General features: G+C 46.8%; 1 protein-coding gene across 1 annotated transcript; it reads left to right on the plus strand.

Annotated features, from left to right (window-relative positions):
- Positions 1 to 365: 365 nt before the first annotated feature.
- LOC119390527 (aminopeptidase NAALADL1) lies at positions 366 to 21,133 on the plus strand. Its single transcript, XM_049415297.1, has 11 exons — positions 366 to 454; positions 1,725 to 2,072; positions 5,729 to 5,888; positions 8,475 to 8,603; positions 9,305 to 9,399; positions 13,361 to 13,581; positions 14,739 to 14,829; positions 16,458 to 16,541; positions 16,613 to 16,698; positions 17,364 to 17,566; positions 21,035 to 21,133. Exons 1-11 carry the CDS (start codon positions 423 to 425, stop codon positions 21,131 to 21,133), a joined length of 1,548 nt encoding a protein of 515 aa, XP_049271254.1. The 5' UTR covers positions 366 to 422.
- Positions 21,134 to 22,380: the final 1,247 nt, after the last annotated feature.

Here is a 22,380-nt window from a genome sequence, read left to right on the forward strand (position 1 = left end):
TTGGTGACATTTGTAGACTGACTTACTGATACTTTGTGCACTGATTATATTTCCCACCTGGTTCCTTTACCGACAGTCTTATATCTATTTACTAGTTCAAAATGATGTATTTCTTTATTCTTATTTATTATTTCATGGATTGGTAGTAATCTCTAATAATGTATGCGCTGCCGTAGACCCCGGCAATTGGGGCAGCAGGCTCGCCAAGCTGTCGAAAGATAGCTCTTAATTATTCGCGTAACCTGTGTCTGTTTCGAAAACAGACAAAACAACCCCGACTGATTGATTTTACACTTAGTTCAAGACACACTATGGTCACGTCATTTACTGACTGTCACGTCGAAATTGATGTCATTCGCCTCCGTACAGATCTGCACAAGGGGGACTACAGGCAAGGAAGCCGGAGGTCGGATTAACGAATCATGACTGAGGCTGGGAAGTCGGTTGCCGACAAGTAAGATTTCTCTGTGAAGTGTGCTCGTGAAATAGGTCCGTGAGTTTTATGTGTTGGTAAATTGGTAAACCTCAGTAGGTTTTCAATGTTAGGCATAATTACACTCGTTCCCCCTGCCCCCCGCCCAGCGGCTGCACAGCTTGATATCTCACAATGAAAGCGGCACGCAAAAGTAAAAAGCCGTGGTTGCGAAGTGCCGATATGGTTCGTATAACCTTTAGCTTTGTACTTCCTAAGTATGAAACTGCGTTGCTATTCAAACGCAGCGAACGCGCTCCTACAGCGTGAAATGGAACTACGCAACCTGTACAGTGTGCGCAAGAGTATCTCGATTGGTATGTCATGAAACAGCGAGTAATCGGAAAAGAAGAGTAGCGCGGTACGGTAAAATGGCATGTAATGGGTTGTCCACGCTGTCGTTCTAGCGCTTCAGCTTACAGCTTCTGACACGAGCGCGCGAGCTGTGCTTTGACAGAACTACGTAAAAAGAGCACTTAGGACAGAACTACGTAAAGGAGCGCTTAAAAAGAGGAGCACAATTTGCCGCAAATTTTTCGCAATATAATGTCACGTAGGAGTGTGTGCGCTGCGGACAAAAAGACGCTGCTAGGCGAACAGCTTGAGCTGATCCGTGGTATCGCTCTGGCCATAGTGCTTTGACGCTACGCCTCGTACCTAATGGAAACATACCCGCAATATTAATGATGGAGGTGCGGGTAGTGGTGATAGGGCGTTCACTGAGCACGAATGGATCCTTAAAAAACAATGACACAACTCTGCCGCGTTCATGTCCAATGGGACGTGCTTGTAAGCATCCAGAGGGTCATAATACGCATTTAAGATTACCCCGCACTTGTACGCTTCCTTACTGTCCAATCCCAAATGCTGGTCCAAGCACGTTGCTTTTGGAGACGCACAGAGACAGCGATAACTCAATTATAAAGGAATGGTGTACGCGCTTTCCATTTGTACTACAGTCGTCTCTGTACCTTTTGGATTTTACTAAACGTAGGCGGCAATGCATAGCGTAGTCGTCGTCCTGTACCCAACGATAAGCCTATCATTTGTCGTTCGTTATATTCCACGGTTGTTAGGATGTTGTCACTTGTCACACTTGTTGTTTTTTAATTATTATTTTACGAGTTTCAGGCTAGTGACGTTTTGCCTAATTGTATTATGTCAAGGAAGCGGCTTCTCGTGTTGTTTCTGTCGAATGCGTAATGACAGGCGGCCCCAGCATCAACCTGACTTAGACGGTTGCGGAACGCAGATCCGCACACGCGCACAGTGGCAGGAAAGCGTGCGCAGGGGGTACCTTGGCTGTACTGGCGACGGCCGCAGCTTTCCTGCTGGTCGGACGCTACGTGGTTCCGTCGAACGGTGAAAGTGGATGCGCGGCACAGCGCTCCGCCGCCGCTGCACCGCTTCCAGATGGCTCTGTGGACGGAAGCGGCGAGCAGCGGACGTTGAAGCCGACGACGACAGACTCCTCTGTCGCATGTGTGAACAGCAGCCACGGCCACGACGGATTTGTCCGACTTGAGAGCGTCCATCGAGTGGTCGACACCGACTTGCTCGTTGAAGCCATAGTGGACCAGGCGTTGGAGGAACACGTGCGGTAAGAAAGCTTTGATACACCTTGCTTTTCAACGAACTACATTACTTTCGCGAGAAGCGGGCCCCATTCTGAAATATTAGTCACCTGTCATTTTTTTTTTAAGTGCCAACAGCTTAATGCGTGCTAAAGAGTCTAAAACGTCTTAGAATATTCAATATGAATGAGAACTAACAGACAATAGACAGTTATAGTTTAGCGTTACCGTGATAGGGGGGGTTAAGGGAATAGACAGTTATAGTTTAGCGTTAGCGTGATAGCGGGGGTTAAGGGAATAGCGTTACCGTGCCGCAAACGTTGGTTGCGGAAAGCGTGTTTTAGTTTAGCGGGATAGCGTTTACGTGCGCAAGCCGGGACGGTGGCGCCACCTAGCGAAGGGTGAATGCGTTAAAAAAAGTGAAAAGAACAAAACCGAGAATGCTCGCCTGTATCCCCGCACGCAGCAATATCACTCCTTTTTTTAATGAAAATAAAAGTAAATAAATACGAACTAAGCCCCAAAAGCGAAAATTTTCATGTTGCAGACTTGTTTACACCGATCTTCTAGATAGGCCTAGGGACGTTCGAAATGGGAAGCGATCTCAAAAACTACGCTAAGTTATTCGTAATACAGTGTCGTCGAAGTTACCTGAAGGCAAGCGAAGCCATTTCGCACAGTCGTTTGCCACGAAAGAAGTGGATCCGTCCACATCAACGCTAAATTCAGTTCGAAGCGGGCGTCGAAAACCGCCGCCATGTTTTACGTACACTACGTCAACCACGCAAGCACGCTAACGCTAAATCTGAAAAATAGTGTGCGTACGGTAAACGCAACGGGTCGTTGACGGTACGGCGCATGCGCACTTCGATCCCGCTATTCCGGTAAGCCCGCTATTCCGTTAAACCCGCTAAACTATAACTGTCTAATAATACCAAGGAAAGTATTGGGGATCTTATTTGTAGTAATTAGGATATAAATGTGAAGAAAGTAAAGTGGACGAAAAGGTAACTTGCCGCCGGCACGGGCCGAACCTGCGACCTTCGAATAACGCGTGCGATGCTCTACCACTCCCACGGCGGCGATGCTCTACCACGGCGGCGGTCACACTCCCTTCCATTTTATGGGGTATATATGCGAATTTAAATCTGGGAGTGTTAGTCAGCGCCGATCGCAGCCATGGCGACGAGTGTGGAACACTCTTTTTCTGCCTTTTGGCGTCACGTAGCACGGGATCTTTTTACGAGCTGGCAGCTGACCAATAATCCCTCGCATGCTACCTGAAGACATCGTCGGCCAGAACGAGACCCTCGCTATAAATGGAGGAAAGAAGATGACTTTTTAGGGCTCGCTTTTCTTTGTTAAATACAATATTAATGAGAACTAACAGACAATAATGCCTGTTAGTTCGGTCCCTAGCTGCCGGCGGCAAGTTATCTTTTCGTCCACTTTCTTCACATTTATATCCTAATTACTACAAATAACATCCCGTATACTTTCCGTAGCATTATTGCCTGTTACTTCTCATTAATATTATGTTTAACAAAGAAAAACCGAGCGCTCAATAGTCATCTTCTTAGAATATTCAGTGGCACATTTTGCCCTGCAATTTTGCATATCGATTCATAACGGCAACAAACACGCATTTAGGTTAGGACACGCCTTTTCGTTTTAACTATAATTAAGGACATACCTGACTATATCGATACTGCGAGTTGTCATCAGACCGAGCAGGAAAGAACATAGAAAAAAATCGTAGAACAGGATGAACGGACCGCGAACATTAAAAAAAAAATGCAAGGGCTAAATATTCTTATGCTTTTATAAACGGATCCGCCATTCCACTGTCAGGAGCACTCATCGATAATTCATTCCATCCGCAGAAAGGGCACACATTTCCAATTCCGAAGCACGCGCCGATGAGCTTTTTAGGCACGCTCATGCAAATGGGGCTTACAAGGCCACCAGCTTTGACGCCAGCTCGCTCCTAAATTCCGGAAGTTGCTGCTGTCATCTACTGCTTGGCGCGATGCCGCCCGTTCGATGCCTGGTTAAGCTTTAAGATAGATGCAAGGTTAAGATAGATGCAAAGTCATCGGTAACAATTCGATTTGGCTTCACATTATTAAAGAACCGCGGTTCCTTAAACTAATTGACAGCCCTCAACTTCGCTCACGGTTACAATGCTGTTATAACCTGTCAAAGCTCCATGAATCAATCAGTAAAGGTGAGGCTGAATGCGCCGTTATTTCTTCTACACGTTCTTCAAAGCACCTTCAAGCAAATTATAACCATCAAACAATAAGAAATTACGTCACAATTTTTTTGGAACGGATAACGCCGAAATTAATGCGAAGCACCTGAACACAGCACCTTTTTAGCTATTTGACGAGTACAACTTCGTAAATTTAAGTGGTTACTTTGATTTCTCCTGCTATTCCGACTATCGACAATCTACACCAAGAAGTTCACATATGTGTAGGGCTCCGTGTTCTAGGAGTTTAGTTTTCTTGAAATTCGGGAAGTGTTTTCCACAGCTTATTTTTTAAAGGAAATTCGGCGCTTGTTAGAGTTCATTTCTCGTAAATCATTATGTTTAATCACGGTGTTTAATTTTGCATTATAAGTTTTTGCTGCGTCCTCATATTAATTTTATTTTCAATGAAAATGCATTGCATTGTTGCTGGTAATTCTGTTTTTCCATCATTTCATTTTCCTCACTTCCTTTTCATTTACCCTGTTAATGAGGCTGTTGATGTGCACTGACGTGCACTCACCGAAGTGTACTTTTGCGGGAGCACGAGCTAGGCAAGCTGCTTCTCAGCTTTTTGTCCTTGCTTCCCTCATCTTCTTGATGAAAAATGAGGGACCTATTACTATTATTAGTATAATAATAGTAAACGCGCCAACACAATTTACAAACACAACGCGCAAACACAATTTACAGCAATACACACTGTATGCACTGATAGCGGCGAACAGAGCGTCGACCGTCGATCAACTGACAAGCAGTGAAGCGCGTCGGCATTTAAACATGCGCCGTCGAATATTCCAGCGTTATCGCTGGCTGTCGTGCAAATTCTAGAATAAGCTCGAGTGTGCGCGTCTTGCGCTCAATCTTAACAAAACGATCTACAATGATCGCGAAGGTTCTCGAACAATGAGGCGCGGTTCGCGCTGAGCGTTGCTGGCAGCCTTTGTGGCCGAAAACCGAATACAGCAAATGCGATAAAGAAACGCACGTGGCAATATACATACAGGCACAAATGCGTCAGTACTTCGGCTACAGCCGTAAAGCTTGTTGTAATAGACGGAAGCATACTTTACGAGGTTGTTGCCGCTGATCGATGTGCGCTCCTTTCGAGTGATGATTGTCAGCTTTGAAAATGCCCTCTGTACGTTGAAAACGCCCTTTTAAAATCGGAGCTTATCCGATAAATCCGAATTGTCAAAAATTTTGCCGGCGAGTGTCTATCGGGCTTTTTCGGAGTTATCCGAAAGCACGGAGCTCTATATATGTGGTATTTGATACAGAGCATAACGCAATTTTGTTCAGGTATAGAAAATTCTAACACATGAGAGATCTTCACACTGGAAGGTTTGCCGATTCAGATATGAGTTTGAGATGTGAGGCAACAGAATGAAGGTTATGATTAACATCGCGCTTTATTTACGGATGCAGGTTTCTTGCCAAGGAACCTCACGTATCTGGCAGTCCGCGAGAAGAGCAGGTGTTGGCGCAATACGTTGCTGACCGGCTCACTGAGTACGGGTTCGACGAAGTCCAGTTCCAGCCTTACCACGTCCTCCTCTCCTACCCCAACGCCTCGGACCCAAACACGGTGCGTGCGTGACTGAAATTTGTGTGCGTTAGTTTGTTGCTAGACTGTATTTGTTGTTGCAAGACTGGTTCGGTTCTCGACGCTGCAGAGAGAATTTCAGCAACGCGATTAGCTTGCTCATTAGTTTTTGGCCGCCTTTAGTGCTGCTACGATTCAGCCCATTGCGTTTGGTACATATTCATGAGCATGGTACTATTCATGAGCAGCAGAACTTGCCGCTCTTCGCGCTGCACTTTGTGTAGTCAACCGTGAACAGCCCCAACGATGGTCAGTCTTCTGCGATTCGAAGGCAGCCCTACAATCTTTGCTATCAGCCCTGCGACACGGACCATACGAGCAGTTGGTCTTCGAGGTTAGATATCTCCTCCATACTTCGTTAAAGAAAGGACACCACGTGACATTTCAGTGGCTGCCAAGTCACTGCGGCCTGATAGGCAATGAACACGCCGATAATGCTGCTCGATCAGCTCTTCAAGGTGACAGGATCGAGACGATACCCCTATCAAGGACCGATGCTGCTAGCCAACTTCGAGTGGCTGCACAAGAAATGACTTCCTCCACTTATAACACAGCAAGCAGACTGCACAACCACCACCGCCTCTGCCCGACCAATCTGCGTCTTCAGACACCTACGGGACTACGCCGAAGTGATGCTACTCTGCTTTGCCGTTTATGGCTAAGAGTGGCTTTCACAAAGTCATTCTCCTTTCGAATCCAAATGGCTGACAACCCGTTTTGTGACAACTGTGGTAGCGAGGAGACACTACAGCACATCTTCTGCGACTGTCCTCGCTACAATGCGCAGAGAAAATCCCTCGCCGTCGCTCTTGGTCGCATAGATCCCAGACCGATGACGGCAGGAACCATTCTGGAATGTCGTCCTGATAGGTCATCGCGGGTGAAGGCGACGAAGGCAGTGCTAAACTTCTTGAAGGCATCAGACCTGCACCGTCGGTTATAGACTAACGTCGTTATGATGACCGTGAAATGTGTGTGACTTTTTGTGCGTGCGTGCTCTCCTCTCTCTCTCTATCTTTATATGTCCCCCATCCCTTTCCCCAGTGTAGGGTAGCATACCGGTCCTTCTAGACTGGTTAACATCCCTGCCTTTCCTTTCTCTCCTTCTCTTCTCTCTCTCTCATGACAATGGGTCAAATAAGCATGGCCAAGGTTGACCTGCAGCGACGGTCAAGACTCGGATATCTCTTTCTCTATAGCACGTACTCTCATTTTCGCTGCTACAGGAGATCCTCTGACGCTGCGCTAGGGGGACAACAGTAAAACGATGCCCATTCAAGCATATATCAACAACTATACCCACTTAAAATACAAAAGAGGAATTCGCGCGAATAATTGCGAGCGTCTCGTGGGAAGCGAATCATTAACATTTAAAGAAGTCCATTTTGTTCAGTTGCTAATTGGTCGTTTTGTTTTCATGTTCATTGACCATTCGCGCTGTTCGACTTTATCATGACCGCGAAGCCTAACTAGGAAAGCATGTATGCATTTCTGATTTCTGCGCTCAACTGCTTAAGATCACGTTTCGCTGCCGATATGAAGTGTTTCGTTTACGTAAATTTTCATTAGGCTGTTCAGAAGGAACGCCGTGCAATCATACGCAGCACGCGCTATCAGTGTGACGCTTTGTGCGGATTCCTATAACATGAAACTGGCACGGTTTTTCGCTGTCCCGACATATGTATCCCTAAAGTATAAGCTTCGGCTAGCTCGTGGTTCATTCCTGGGTACAGCACTAAGAACACATGACTCAGACAAGTAAACGGCTGGAAATGCTGCTTGGGCGAGATGGTCCATTTTTTTATGACAGATTTTAACAGCGCAAAAACACAGAACACCTAGGGAGACACACACGCACAGCGCGGAACTCACACCTCATTTATTACTTTGAACGCAAGGCCTTTTTATGGCGCGCATCAAAGCAACGGAAACATTATTAGATGAAATGAAGCGATGAAAAAAGCCCGTGAGAACAAGTTGCCACGGTTTCTTTTACCGCGGTTTCTTATCTTTGTCATCGTGTTTTATGGCTTGTTTGCTTTTATCGTGTTTATCAGTCGGCTTTAGGCCTATTAATATTTTTTTTACTTTCGTTTTGTATATCGGGGGCGTGCTAGATGTTTTCAGATTTTTGACTACACTGTCGCCATTTTCGGCAACTTGACGTCACGGTTTTTCATCGCTTCATTTCATCTAATAATCTTTTCGTAGCTTTGATGCGCGCCATAAAAATGCCTTGCGTTCAAAGTAATAAATCAGTTGCGAGTTCAGCGCTGTGTGTGTGTGTGTGTCTCCCTAGGTGCTCTGTCTTTTCGCGCTGCTAAAATCTGCCATAAGTAAACGGGACAGGAATCGTTCGTTTGCTCGTCCGCGTCCTGCGTTCTTTGCGCTGTACCCAAGAATACATAACCCTGTTGATTAGCGGTTGCGGCATTTCTACCTCATTCCGATTTCCCTGGAAGATATCGCGTGCGCGCAGTGGTACAAACATGCCTAACTGTGAGTTCTTTTCATGTTCGTTGTGTAGAAAATATAAAAGAGCTATCTTATCGTACCTTTGTTACGCAGGTGCAGCTCCTCAACGCTACAACAGGCGAAGTTCTTCTGGACGCGGCTTTCCAGGAAAACACAGTTGATGGGGTCGACACTGACATTGGACCTGCTTTTCTCGCATACTCGCCGCCAGGGGATGTTCTTGTACGTATTATGAAGTGCTGGAAGGACGAACACTGCATGCGGCGGTGTGCGGTCAGCACTCACTACAAAATATTCCGGCCTCTGTCTGTCTTTCACGTGGCAATTAGTTGGGCATGTTGAGTTTGGGAACATACCTCAGGTACTCAATGCAGGACATGCATCAACTGAGAAAAGAAAATGCATTGCGGCCAAATACTGTGCCCCCGGTTTCAGTGTTACTCCTCTATGGTAGACACAACTAATGAAACCACAATTCTGTTATTCTCTTGGTTTCATTAGTTGTGTATAACAAAGAAAAACGAGACCACCAGCGATTCCCGTTCTTTCGTACATTCTCTGTGGTAAACACACAAGGCGCTGGAGCACGACCAAAAACTGCACTGACTGTCTGCTATTTCTTTGCACACTGTGATGTTCGTTATGCCATTGATCAACAGCAAGATGCTTGTCTTATGAACATCTATGCAAATAGCTTGCCTAACAAACTCAGCTCTGTTATGAATATCTACAGCGCAGCACGCCAGTGGTGTGGGAATACAGTCCGTGATGTTTCCCTTACATGAACAGGAGGCCACAGTTAGGCGAATGATACAGTTGTCATTATGTTCCATCTTTAACTACGAACCTACAAGGTGATAGGCTGTAAATAATCATATGCGTGAGAGAGTGTTGCATGACTGTATAGCGTTGAACGTACGCAGGGGTGCCTCGTGTATGTTAACCGAGCTACCCACGAAGATCTGGACGATGTTGAAGCACTCAACGTGAGCGTGTCTGGATGCCTATGCCTTGCTAGGTAAGGAATTACATGTAAGTTTTTTTTTAAGTGCTTAAATTCTGAGGGGTTCGCGGCCACTGCATCAGCGTTACTGCCAGTCATCTGATCAATGCAAGCACAGCTCTCATACCGCACGTGCCTGACTGTATAATTATCTTATCTTGAAGCTTGTTCTGCATCAAATCGCACTGTCTTGTACTCTGAGCACCCTCTGCGGAACTTACCTTCAATATTTCATTGTCCTCATTACAGTTTCAAAAGTCATCTGATTGAGTCAATGAACTTGACAGAAATAAAAAACAAATAGCGCCATTTCGGTAAATTTAAACTGAGATTTATGCAGATTATTGTAACGGCTAACGAAGTTGAACCCTGGTATCGACAGTCACTATCGTCCTCATGCACTGGATTTTCACATTGGCGAAGCAGGCGAGTCATACCTTATGATACCCGAAAATATCTTCTGCTAAGAAGAAACATGGAAGGTGCGGCAAAAAACACGAGCTGCCTTATGTAACCTGCGCGCTTAGCGTTGTTTATGAAATTCCGCTTTCATGTGGAAAGTCTTATATGTCGGGCAAACTAGAAGGTGCATCAACGTTCGTGCAAAAGAACATGAATTATTGATTACCAATAAAGAGAATGCGCATTTGCCTGGGTACGTCCGGCATTGCACGCGTGCTCCGAATTTCCGAGGCATCAAGATTTCGGGCAAAAGCAACGATAGCACCGCCCAGGAACTGATGGAAGCCTTTAATATCTGGTCAAGCAGGGATGTCTGTATTAGCCAAAGGTCCATTTTTTTAATGGATTGTGAAATCAGGTTCCTGCGCGGCCTGTTGTAATCTGCAGAGCGTGACAATGTGATTGCCGTTGTTACCACGTGAGTGAATGTGCTTATACATTGACTACGACGAAAAATAAAGTTAGTAGAAAGTTTGCGTTCCTCCGAGGCTTCTGCGTCCTTGTCTAGTTTTGCGCGCAACCATTTTTTCCTTCCATACCTTATTCACTATTTGCAGAAAACAACACAGAAAAAAAGAGGAAGTGCACAGAAAACAACGTAGAAAGACGAGGAAGAAGCACGCCACGCTGTCGCGTAGTGGCCGCATACGCCAGGGAAAGCTGAAGATTTATCACGTACTGTGCCCTCATACAATGGCGTCCATATGGAGGACGACTGCACAGTATAGTGTGGTGTAGTTTGGTGGGGTGTGCCCTTGCAAACATGCACGAGACTGTAGATAGTATAATCTCCAACCAATCTTCTTTGCCGGTAGATATTTCATGCTTACATATATTCTCGATTACGGGAGAGCCAGCCATCTTTTTAGGGGCGAACCTCCTTATGCCGTGGGTCTGTCTCAAGGAGGTTAAAAAAAATTGCTGGAGTGGCGATTATTGCGCAAGAGTGAAGCCGTGCCCACCAAAAGATGGCGGCTGCGGCCGCCATCTTAGTAGGGGCAATATAAATCATCGGCGTTTGGCGAAGGAAAGCGAGCGTTTTCCACGCACGCCAGACGACTTTATTATGGCAACTTTTACGGGTCAGATACTGCTCCAAGCGTGTCTTTGTGTTACTAGTTTTCATCAGTAAGCATCAAAGTTGTGGCGAGTTTTATTGGAGATCAATCGCCAATACTCCACTCGACGGGTTACTTTTGTCGGCAACAACTATCTTTTATTTTATAATTAACGTAGTATTTATACTAACAGATCAAAGCCATTTGATCTCTTAGTAGGCACCACCAGAAAACAGCATGTTTCCGAGCTCTTTGGTGGGCAAAAACTGGCTTCAGTTGCGCTGGCAAGGCGTTGCAAGAGCTTCCACTCCAGAATTGGTCTGTCTATCCTCCATTTCTTTGCTTGTAGTAGCCAGCTATAGTTCGTGAGAAGCGCGCGTTCTGGTATGCAGTAGAAGAAGACGACGTTGACGAGTGAGACTCTCGTGCGTGTTCGCCTGTGTGGCGTTCTTTCTTCTTTACTACGTCTCGTGTTTTTAACGACGCCCGAAGACAACATTTCAGAAGTAACGCGCCATGCGGCTCCCTCTTGGCGCGCTTTCTCTTTCGCTCGGAGTCGCCGGATGGAAGACAAGGCTACGGAACGGAGGGCACGGAAGGTGGCGGCATCGCGCGCTCGCAGACAGAATCCTGAGGTGAGAGCCCGCGAGGCCGAAGCTGCACGTCGACGCCGCGAAGCAGATTCCGCCGTTCGAGCCCGCGAGGCCGAAGCTGCTCTACAAGCTGCACGGCTGCGGCGAAAAGACCCCGCCGTTCGAGCCCGCGAGGCCGAAGCTGCACGGCTGCGGCGCGAATCGGATCTTTAAAATGTGAAAGACCGTGAAGCGGCGAGAAAGCGCGCGTACCGACAGAGCCCGACGCTGTGCGAGCACGTGAAGTGGCTGCAAAACGCATCAGGCGGGCTCTGCCCGAAGGCGCCGACGTGCGCTTCCAGCGGGACTTCCTTGACAACAGTTTCGGCCATAGTTGTGGAGTCTGCGACAGATTGTGGTTCTCAAACAATCTAGTCACAATATCTTCCATCAAGAAGGACCAGGCTCGCGCCAATGCCATCGCCGTGCTGCAGCGCGAGTTCCCCGCCATCAGCGATCACACTGAGTACAAGATCTGCTTCAGCTGCAAGGATTCCTTGGTGGCGGGGAAGGTGCCTCCGATGAGCGTCACGTATGGCTACAGATACCAGGCAAAACCCGAGCACTTGCCCCCGCTCAACCCGGTCGAAGAACGCCTGATCGCTCATCGGTTACCGTTCATGAGCATCAGGCGTTTATGAGCATCAGGCGGCCACAGGTTATACCATAAAGACAAGAACGAGGATAGGGCAATGCTGAACGAATTTCAACGTCTAGACCAACATCGACTACCCACGTTGACGCAGCGGTACCTCCGAGCTCTGCAAGAAGACGTTGACTGTACCAACGAGTTTACCATTGCCCTGCTCAACGTTCGATCTTTGCATGCCCACGTAGACGATGTGGAACGGGACCCCATACTTACTGCGGTGGACGTTCTCTGTCTTACCGAGACGTGGAACGCCAAAAGACCGTATATCAAAGGATACGTTCTAGCCGTGTGCATCGATTATGTAGAGCGTCCTGCAGGTGGTGTGGCCGTATACGTCAAACAAACAGAAAAGGTACAAGATATGAAAGTACTAAGAACGACACAGAGCCACAACGGTGAATATGCTGCCATCGATTTTGATGGATGCATCATCATGACCATGTACCTTGCACCCAATTTGTCGAGTGGGAATATCAAGACATTCATTGACACGGCATTGTGTAATTATACAAGAATAGACCATTTGTGTTAGTTGGTGACCTGAATGTCGATATTACCGAAAAGAACAGTGAGTGGTTAATACAATATATGGCAGCCAAATATGCTCTCACGTGCACGTGCTTTGATCATATGAAACCAACGACCATCCGAGGGACATGTAGACCTGGTATTTTCAAATTTCCAGTTGCAACCCGTACAGGAACCGCTATCCCTTCATTTCACGGACCATAAAGCCGTGATAATGAAGGGACAACGCAAGCCAAGCATCATCTAGTTAAGGAAAATAAAAGTTTGATGTTTGTAATGTACACACAGTGTTTCTCACTCTTTATATGATGATTGATGGGGCGTTACACAGAAGATTCACGGTTTACCGATGATTTCCTCCGGAGGTTCGCCCCACTCATCATCATTCACCACGTGGATATGCTGTGAATTTTTTTCATCTCTGCGCACCATTGCGACAAAAGTGCTTCTTCATGCCACATTTCCTGCTCGGCCTGTTGTATTCTGCAGAGCGTGACAATGTGTTTCTGGGCTTGCATGGCACATTTTCTTTTCGTGCTTGTTCAGCGACACGTACACAGGCGATTTGATCATAGCGGTAGACGTCGGTACACTTATGCTTTGATGTGGAAGTTCGACCCTCGCGTGGTCATTTTTTTTTCTAGATACGGAGGGACCACGCTGGCCTCTAAAGCGTACACGTGCGCTCGCAAAGGAGCTGTGGGCCTCCTCGTGTTCCCCGATTCTAATGGAGAGTCCGATGGAACAAAGTCCACATCGACCCTCGAGATGTTTCCATCTGGTCCAGAGATGCCCGAGACCGTGCTTCGGAGGGACACCATGATGCAAGTTGGCGACCCGCTCACCCCGGGCGTACCTGCAATACGTGAGCAGTAACCACCGACACTTCCCCTGGCATTTATTTTTAATCGAGATTAGCTTAGCGGTTGACCATTTCATGGTGGCGGAAAGGTTGGTACCAAAGCAGGGGGAAGAATGCTCTTTGCGGTCAATAAGTAATATCGCTCCATTTAAGAGAGCTCAGCTTCTCCTTAGCCTCATTATTTGAAATGAATACTGATAGCCCGGCTGTCGGAAGTCAAGTCTTGTAGTGGTGAATAGCACTTGATACTGAAGGCAAAATAGAAAAAAATGATGTTCACTTTTTCTCGATATGGGTACGTTAAAAGGGGCGGAACTACTACTGATATACCTTTGACTTTCGGTAACATGGCAAGAAAAAAAGAACGATGAAGTTTGTAGAGAGAAGCGTTTGTTTTTATTGTTAGAGCTGCTTTTCATGCTCAATTAGCTCTCTCCACTCATCTATGCGTTGGCATTTCGTGAAAACCTTCACGTAACTTCAGTTTGTCATAATTTTCCTTTGCTGGAGCTAGAGAATTTTAATTAATTTAGGTTCCCACTTCCGTTTGCGATGCACAATGAAGAAAGAGCGACGATAATAAGGTGGATGACGTCCTTGGCGCCAAGTTTTCTCTATGAGTAGCAGGAAAAGGTTTTAAACTGGCCGTAATTAATGCACATATATCCATCACATTTCATTTATACAGGACATGGCAAGAACGCACTGAAAGTGCGTCGGGTCAGGTTTTTAGTAGTTATTAAATGACATACTATTCGCTGAGCTTCGCCACGAGAAACCCAAGCCATGATTCTGAAACAAAAGGTACTAGAGAAATTGGACAAACCCCACTACTCACCAATGGTCCACTAAAAATGAACACAGAAAAGCTGGGTAAGTAAGTAAACTAACAAATGAATTACTGAGAAAATGTGCAAATAAATAATTAAATAACCTGCGCGATCCATTTCTGGCCCACTCAAATCGAGCTGGAAGTGCTTCCAAGGAGCATACGCTAACTTCTGTGACACCTCTGTGACACCTCTGTGCCGCCTGCTACCAAGCTACCAATCCACCATCAAACAGTAAAACGGCGCAAAAATATTTTTTTGTGTGTGTGAAAATTTGTGTCTTTCTGTACCATGCGCCGAAAAGAAAATTCTTTGGCGCCCATGCTTCAGCGTCAGCCGAGAGGATGGATCCCGCATTCGCCGGATTACCACCGATACCCAGCCAACCAATCAGCTATCGAGACGCACAACTGCTCCTAAGGTACGTGCTCCTGATGTGGAGCCATTTCCACTCGACCTGCTCGAGTTTAGCAATACAAGAAATGCCATCAGTGAACAGTGAGAAGAACATGCGCACACAGAACGTGTCCCGCCGCTTTCCCGTTTCGTGCAGGAAAAAAAAAAGCATTATATCGCGATTGTCGTGTCGCGGAACACGAGTTATACTATTTTAGAAGGCGCACACGGTTCGTCGTGAGCGATATAACTATGGTGAAACAGAACGTGCGTTAGGAAGAAAAAAAAAGCGTCCACGAGAGCAAATACGTGCACTTGAACACATCCGAGTGTCTGTGCGCTCGCGTGATGTTTGCAGTGCTGCACGTTGACGAAGTATATATGATCTCATAATTTCTTGAGTCCCTTGACGTGCTAGCCGGATGACAGAAATCGGAACTTTGGCCTCTTACCGTCTTGGGAAAGTAGGCGCAGGTAGATGCGCACTAGCCCAGCGAAACATTACAGCCAAACCAGCGTGAGCGGCCACGCACTATGTGCTTTCACAAGATGAGTGCATCGGCACTTCACTCTCAGTTATAAAAAGTATGGAGTCCTTATTTTTCACGATGCCCGGGCGCATGCGCCTTTCCCCTAGGGGGAAAGTCGCGAAACGTCCCTCCATCTCGGAGGCCTTGCTTCTGGCAATACCGGTTGTCCCAGCCCCTACCAAAATCTTAGCAAAACGCAGACGGCAGCACACGAGAGTCGGATTGGGAATGAACAAGGTGTGCATTGAAGTCACAGACATTATATGCCGATACTTCTGCACAAATACATGCAGAAACTTATCCACGGAATGCAGGATCGGCACGCTATAGCGATGTTGGCAAAATAGGAACTGGGATGCTTTGCAAGAAGATAACGAAGTAGGGCAGCCTATGTGTTCGAAGCATAACAAAGCGCTCAGAATGCGGAAACCTGCATGCGCTCTAATTCATCGACGCCGTTCCAATGTTCCCCACCGCGTTGCTGTTGCTTAAGATAACGTGAACGAGCAGTGCATGCAGTACACGGTTAAAGAGAGCGCTGTTATGTGCAGCTGTTCATTCCTTGACGATATGCCACATGCATATGCAAATTGCTCGTGACCCACCTCGGGTTATCTACTGTGTAGCCTGGCGATCGTACGCTTGCCACAGAGAAAAGCTCGCTTTCCTTGCACTCATGAGTTCCTTTTAGCAGTGGAGCTCACTCAAGTTGTAAGCGAAGTGCAGAACTATCGTACACAACACGTGAAAGCGCATGGCACAAGGCACGGCGGTAGAAAGAATTACTGTACAGGTTCGATTTTTCGCCTAGTAGTGCTAATAGTCTTCCTGTGGCTTTTCCCAGTGGGTATGTTTAAAGTTCTGCAAATTGGGTCAAGCGATTCAAACCGACCTTACCTCGTCGACTGAGCTATGCAGTTATATTGGGCTAGTTGGGTTGGCTGGCTGTGAGCAATTAGTTGCGTTGGCTGACTGTGAGCAATAATTGTCGCTTCGTTGCGACGACGGGACTACGAGGAAGTTTGAAGAACGCTCGGCTGTGCTTTTCTGCTCTTGCGCTTAAGTCACCGCTGCGTGTCTAATAATGCGGGTAATTGTCCTACGTTTACACTCTGCTGTCTAGGTCACTCGAAGGTCCGGAGGCTCCTGAACACTTTCGCCTAACGGAAAATGTTACCTACAGGCTGGGAGACGCATCTTCAGACAGGTGCGACGCAGCGTTCCGAAGCTGCGATTCCGTTCACTGTGAACATGGCGCCGCTTTCTTGTTCTGCGTAGGCTGGTCCGGCTGCGGGTGAACAATATGTTCACGCTCGCCCAGATAAACAACGTCATCGCAACGCTGCGTGGTTCAGTCGAACCAGGTGAGAGGGAAGGGTTTGTCGAGTACGTATAAGTGAAACGCGTGAGAGATCGCGAGCACGCTAATGAGAACTCTTATATTTGCATGTTTAGGATCCCTTAGAAAACATTCCTGACTTTCGTTCTCTTATGTTATAGAGAACGAGGGAATTACACTATTTTGAAACCGTGCGCGCGTTTCTTCAGCCCAAAGGTGCGTGACTTTCTTAGTCCAATTAGCCATAGCTTGCTGCCGACGCCGGCGCTGGTCCTCAGGGTTTCGTGAGGTCACCAAGATCTTATCTACAAAGAATAAGCGATAGTCCTCAGTTCGGCCAGAATAGATTAACGTATCAGCTTTAGAGAGAATAGGCATTAACTCTCAAAGTGACAAGTATTATTAATGATGACAACGTCTGAATTGTGCACCATATATGGTCGGCCAGCCTCTTTGCGATTATAACGATGAGCGTGCAAACTGCGTAGTGAGGGGTTTACGCGCCTTGCCGGTTTGTTAGGCAGCCGCGCAATCGCTCTTTGCAAAGACAGGAGCAAAAAAGTGAGCAGTCGCATGCGATTTAATTCGCCGCTTCAGCCGAAGTTAGCTTCACAGATTCAAAAATGCGATCGATATCTACATAAGCTCAAACTTTATTTTTTCTGATTACTATACATTTTTGTCCGACAGACCGATACGTGGTGGTGGGCGCCCAGCGAGACTCGTTTGGCTTTGGCGCGCTGCATTCGGCACCCAACACGGCGTCGTTGCTCGCCCTAGGCCAAGCTCTGGGCAGCCTCAAGAAACGGGGTGTGAGGCCTCGGCGTAGCGTGCTCCTGTGCAGCTGGGCGGCCGGCGAGTACGGTCAAGTGGGCTCCACCGAGTGGGTCGAGGCAAGCGCGCACAGACCACTGTATAGCATGAAGTTAAAAGCGTCTTATTAATAACATCCCCTATACTTTCCTTGGCATTATTGTCTGTTAGTGTTGATTATTATTGTGCAAAGCGAAGAAAAACGAGCCCTTAAAATTAACACTTCTTTCCTTCATTAATAGCGAGGGTCTCGTTCTGGCAGACATGATGCTTTCAGGTAGTATGCGATGGATTATTGGTCAGCTGCGAGCTCGTAATAAGTTCACGTGCTACGTGGCGCCAACAGGCAGAAAAAAGAGTGTTCCACGCTCGCCGTCATGGATACTGGCGGCGCTGACTGACGCTCCCACGTTTAAATGTACATAAGAAAATGTACATAAATGTACATTTCTTATGTACATTTCTTATGTACATAAATGTACATAAGAAAAACGAGCCCTTAAAATTAACGCTTCTTTCCTTTATTAAGAGCGGAGCTGCTTAAGCTCCAGGTTCGGCGCCGGATCGCTCGCAGAAACTCGCGTTATCTAGCAACTACTTGGCACAGCTGCGCCTGGCTTCGCCGAGTGGGCCGCGTAGCAACGCATTGGAGGAAGGAAAGTGTGGAAGAGAAGAGAAGAGAGGAAAAAAATAAAAAAATAAAATTTATTGGCGAGGCGGGATTCGAACTCGGGTACCCAAGGTCCGATGGCGAGCGTCGCAGCCACTCGGCTATCCAGGCACGCTACCAGAACAAGCGTTTATGGGGATCATATGATTGCTTTGCTATAGGCGAGAGAACAAGAAAAAGATAGAGAGAAAGAAAGAAAGAGAGATAAACGAAGATACAGAAATAAAACGAGAAAGAAAGCATAGCATAGCCATGTATAATGTACTATGTATGGCAAGGAGCTGATAAAGGGAAGTGAGGGCGAGCAGTACGGAGAAGAGGAGGAGACAGGGTCGTCTCCCCCTCCTCTTCAGCACAGCCGTGTATGCCACAGTATAGCAAGGGAGCGGGAAGGAGGTGTGAATGTGAGGAGGAGGGAATACCACAAGCTCCGCTGTTTCCACAGTCTTCGCACCAGTAGTGCGTAGCTGAGCCAATGTTTCTTATCTGGATAAATACTTGGTTGCCGCACCATCTGTACAAACACAATAAGCAATGTACGTAAGGCGACAGGACGACAAAAAGAAAAGACGAACGACAGCACAATGTAGAATGGTACGAGCGCTCATCTTTTACCTGCCTGCTTTGTCCTGTCATTTATTCATTGCACCATATAACCCTAACATGCAATGGTTTACAAGCTAGTGCAAGCTCCGACACAACTACAGTACCCCACACCGCGGAGGCTGCACTCCTTTTTTTTGTCAATAAAGCTCCTCTAGTAGTAGTAGTAGTAGTAGTAGTAGTAGTAGTAGTAGTAGTAGTAGTAGTAGTGGCCATCAATTTATATCGAGAGATGTGACCCCTAGAACATTACAAGTGTTGTACATGTACACCCACTGGCACTCGGCTTATGCTGTGGTATACATGCATGGTGTGGCAGGGATTCCCGAGGGTTTGTGCTTGGGAGCACATTTTACGTTTTGGTTCTATACTGCCATGCAAAGTCAGTAAATGAGCGATAACATCTGGCCGATTTTTTTAAAGCTTGCAAATGTAAGATGGCGGAGGGTCCTTGACGTTGAGCTTGGATTGTACAAAAAGAAATTGCCCGAGTTCCTTCATAGTCGCAAATTAGTTCTGTATGAAAAATATAGCGTCCATTGGGACTAAATTTTTTGAAGTATTGTGCCGCGCATTTTTTTACAGCATGCGGTGTTTCCTCGTAAGTAATACACATGGGAGATAATACTGTTATTTTTCACAACTAGTGAGCCGTTATCCTGATAACAAACAGCTCTTTTTAACACGAAAGTGTTTTATACCGGGGTCCACCAAGACTTCAGTGACGTATTTCCGTCACGAAAATGACGTAGAAAAAATTTACACGATCAGATGTAAAAGAAAAAAGTTCCGTCACCGGGCATCGAACCCACGACCGCTCGGTCCGCAACAACAGATGCCGGGCACGCTATCCACTGCGCCACGGCCACAGACTCTAGAGGCTTTACAAATGCGCCTGTTATATCTACCACGCTCCCGGTCGGCGGGGTGGTGTTGCCCTCTGGGAGCTTTAACGTAATTCGGCATTACTGTGGCCTCCGCGATTAGCACCTGCAACGCGTTACACGTTCGTCCCATTCGGCGCGTTTTCAATAGAAGTGCAACTTTGTCAGTGCCTTAACACACTGCGAGGTGGCGATCTTATACCAAGCGTTGTAAAAGCGCCGGCTCGCTCATAGCATCACGCTAATCCAAACCAAAAATAGCTCTGCGACGCGCGCCTGCCTCACCTGGCTGTAACACCGCGTTCCCCGCTGACGCGCTCGCCCCGAGAAAAATCGCTACCGGGGCGGCAGGACGCGCTTTGCGTTTCCCTCTAGTCCGGCCGTGGTGTTCAGTCACATTTTAACATGCCGCGGGATGGCGACCAAGTTCAGCGTCCAATATGCGACGCTCTTCTGGCTATCACACCTCGTTCTCTGATTACGCTTTTACTGTTACCTACTACACCTACCACAAGGGTTAGTCATTTAACATGGACGTTAGTCGTCGGGATGGAGATGTACCACCAATCATCGAAGTGGGTGCATCCACGTTAAACGGTGCTATAATAATAATAATAATAATAATAATAATAATAATAATAATAATAATAATAATAATAATAATAATAATAATAATAATATCTGGGGTTTAATGTCCCAAATCCACGATGGGATTATCCACGATGGTCGTCAGCAAGGAAAGGGCCGCGGCGTTGCTGGAGACATGGGTGCAGCTATAGAACTAAAACGTTATCGTCTTCGCGGAAGAAACGACCCGACTGTTCCGCCACGCCGACCCTGACATGCCCGACGAGTATAATGTCCGTTTCCTCATGCGAGGAGTAAACCAAGAGCTATTCGCTGGGCTGATGCGGAACCCACCCCAGACAGCCCACGATTTTATCTCTGATGCGGCAACGATCAACAAGACGCTAGAAATGCGCACGCGGCAATAAATTGTCGCTGCATTCGAGACAGCACAGCTGCTTTCACGCCCTTTTGTCACTTTAGTCGACGCCGGAGTCGACTACTCCGTCACGAGCGGATTCTTCGCCGCCAAGATGAACGTTAGGACTGCATGGGAAGGCCCCCAAATTCTATCGGCTGGAGAACACTTGACGACACCGACAGGATCGTGCACGGCAGGAGTCACTATTCATGACTGAATGTACCCTGCGACATTCGTCATCTTCAAAGAATGCTCGCGAGAGGCAATTCTCGGTATGGACTTCTTAAGCCAGCGTGATGCTACCATCGACCTGAGATTCTAGTGGATAACGCTATCCGGTGAACGGGCGTTATTGCACAACACGACGTGAGGAAACAGAGCCTTGAATGTGCTCGTATGCCAGGTCACCATTCCGCCTCACTCTAGCGTGATTTCCGTCGGCACTGAGAAATTCGCAGACATAGAAGGCGGCATTGAGGCCGATCACCTCTTTGCTAGGTGAATCTCACGGTTGACAATATCCGTTCTTGTTCGAACTTGCACATAATTCAACTCAGTAAAAGTGCCAGACTACGCCTTACAACTTCTCACGAGTTTGCCACCGTTGTATCCGTGTATCCGTAGCCATCAAGCAACTGCAGGATGATGACGGTATAGAGGCTGCAAAGCTTTTAGGTCGTATCCTAACAAAAGAAGACAGAAACGGCCTTGCTTTTCTACAGGTCCTTTTGTCATCAGGGGCATTGCTTTATTGATTATTTGGCGGGTCTAAAGATTAACGACGTCAAGGAAATTTACGAGTCCTATGCCCAGCTCCCTGCAAGTGATTTTGCATACAAGGTTCTCACTCTAATTTGGTCGTAAAAAAATATTCCCGGATTAGGCTCAGCTTTCAATGTCTCATCCGTTTGATGAGCATGTCAGGAACAATACATGGCCACCAAAAACTGAAATTGAGAACTTTGGATACAAATGGCACCTATTGCCGTTGATTCAATGCTATGAAGTTTCCGACTCCATAGAGCCAAGCCTGTGGCATGCTGACAAAAGTCATTCCATGAGTACGTCAGAGTTTGTTAGTCGCTTACGGACAAATCCAGGTGAACCAGTCTCCTCAAAGAGAGAGAGTGCTCCATACAGTATTGAAAAAAAAAACAACCGACCAAAGTGCGTCAGTTTCTCAAGGAGGGTAACGACGGTCGACTGCACCTAACCACTAAATCATTGGCCTCAAGCGAAAGGAGGGCCAAGTCAAGTTAGAAGGGAGATTGTTCGGTTTGATGTCATGGAAGTTAGTAGAGTGTTTTGTTTTAACGGAATATCTATGAGGAGTATTTACCTCCCACAGTTCTTCCGTCTAACGATGGCAGACGATTATGTACCCGTGGTCAAGAAACTGTTAGCATCCTCTTCTGACCAAGCTTTGGACAACTACTCTAGATTCAACTATTATTACCATCTGGATTCTTATTCATGCAACAATAATCAAGAAAGGCTGCTACAGAACCAGTTTTTGGTGTTGTGGGCACCTTGCTTCGGTATCCAGAGTTATTTTGTCGCACGCACCAATTCTTGGAAAAATCACGGATTTTCTACCCATATAGCGCCGATGGCATCTCAGTTGATAGCACAGAAGAAGCAGTTTCTTCAAACAACCAGTTCTCTTGGAAGGGCCAAGCCGGCGGCCTGAAAGAGTTACGGTAGAAAGGATGGACACTCGTTAACCTGCTGGTAATTCTTCGCGAAGCA

This window comes from Rhipicephalus sanguineus, chromosome 4 (assembly GCF_013339695.2).
Source record: "Rhipicephalus sanguineus isolate Rsan-2018 chromosome 4, BIME_Rsan_1.4, whole genome shotgun sequence".
Lineage (NCBI taxonomy): Eukaryota > Metazoa > Arthropoda > Arachnida > Ixodida > Ixodidae > Rhipicephalus > Rhipicephalus sanguineus.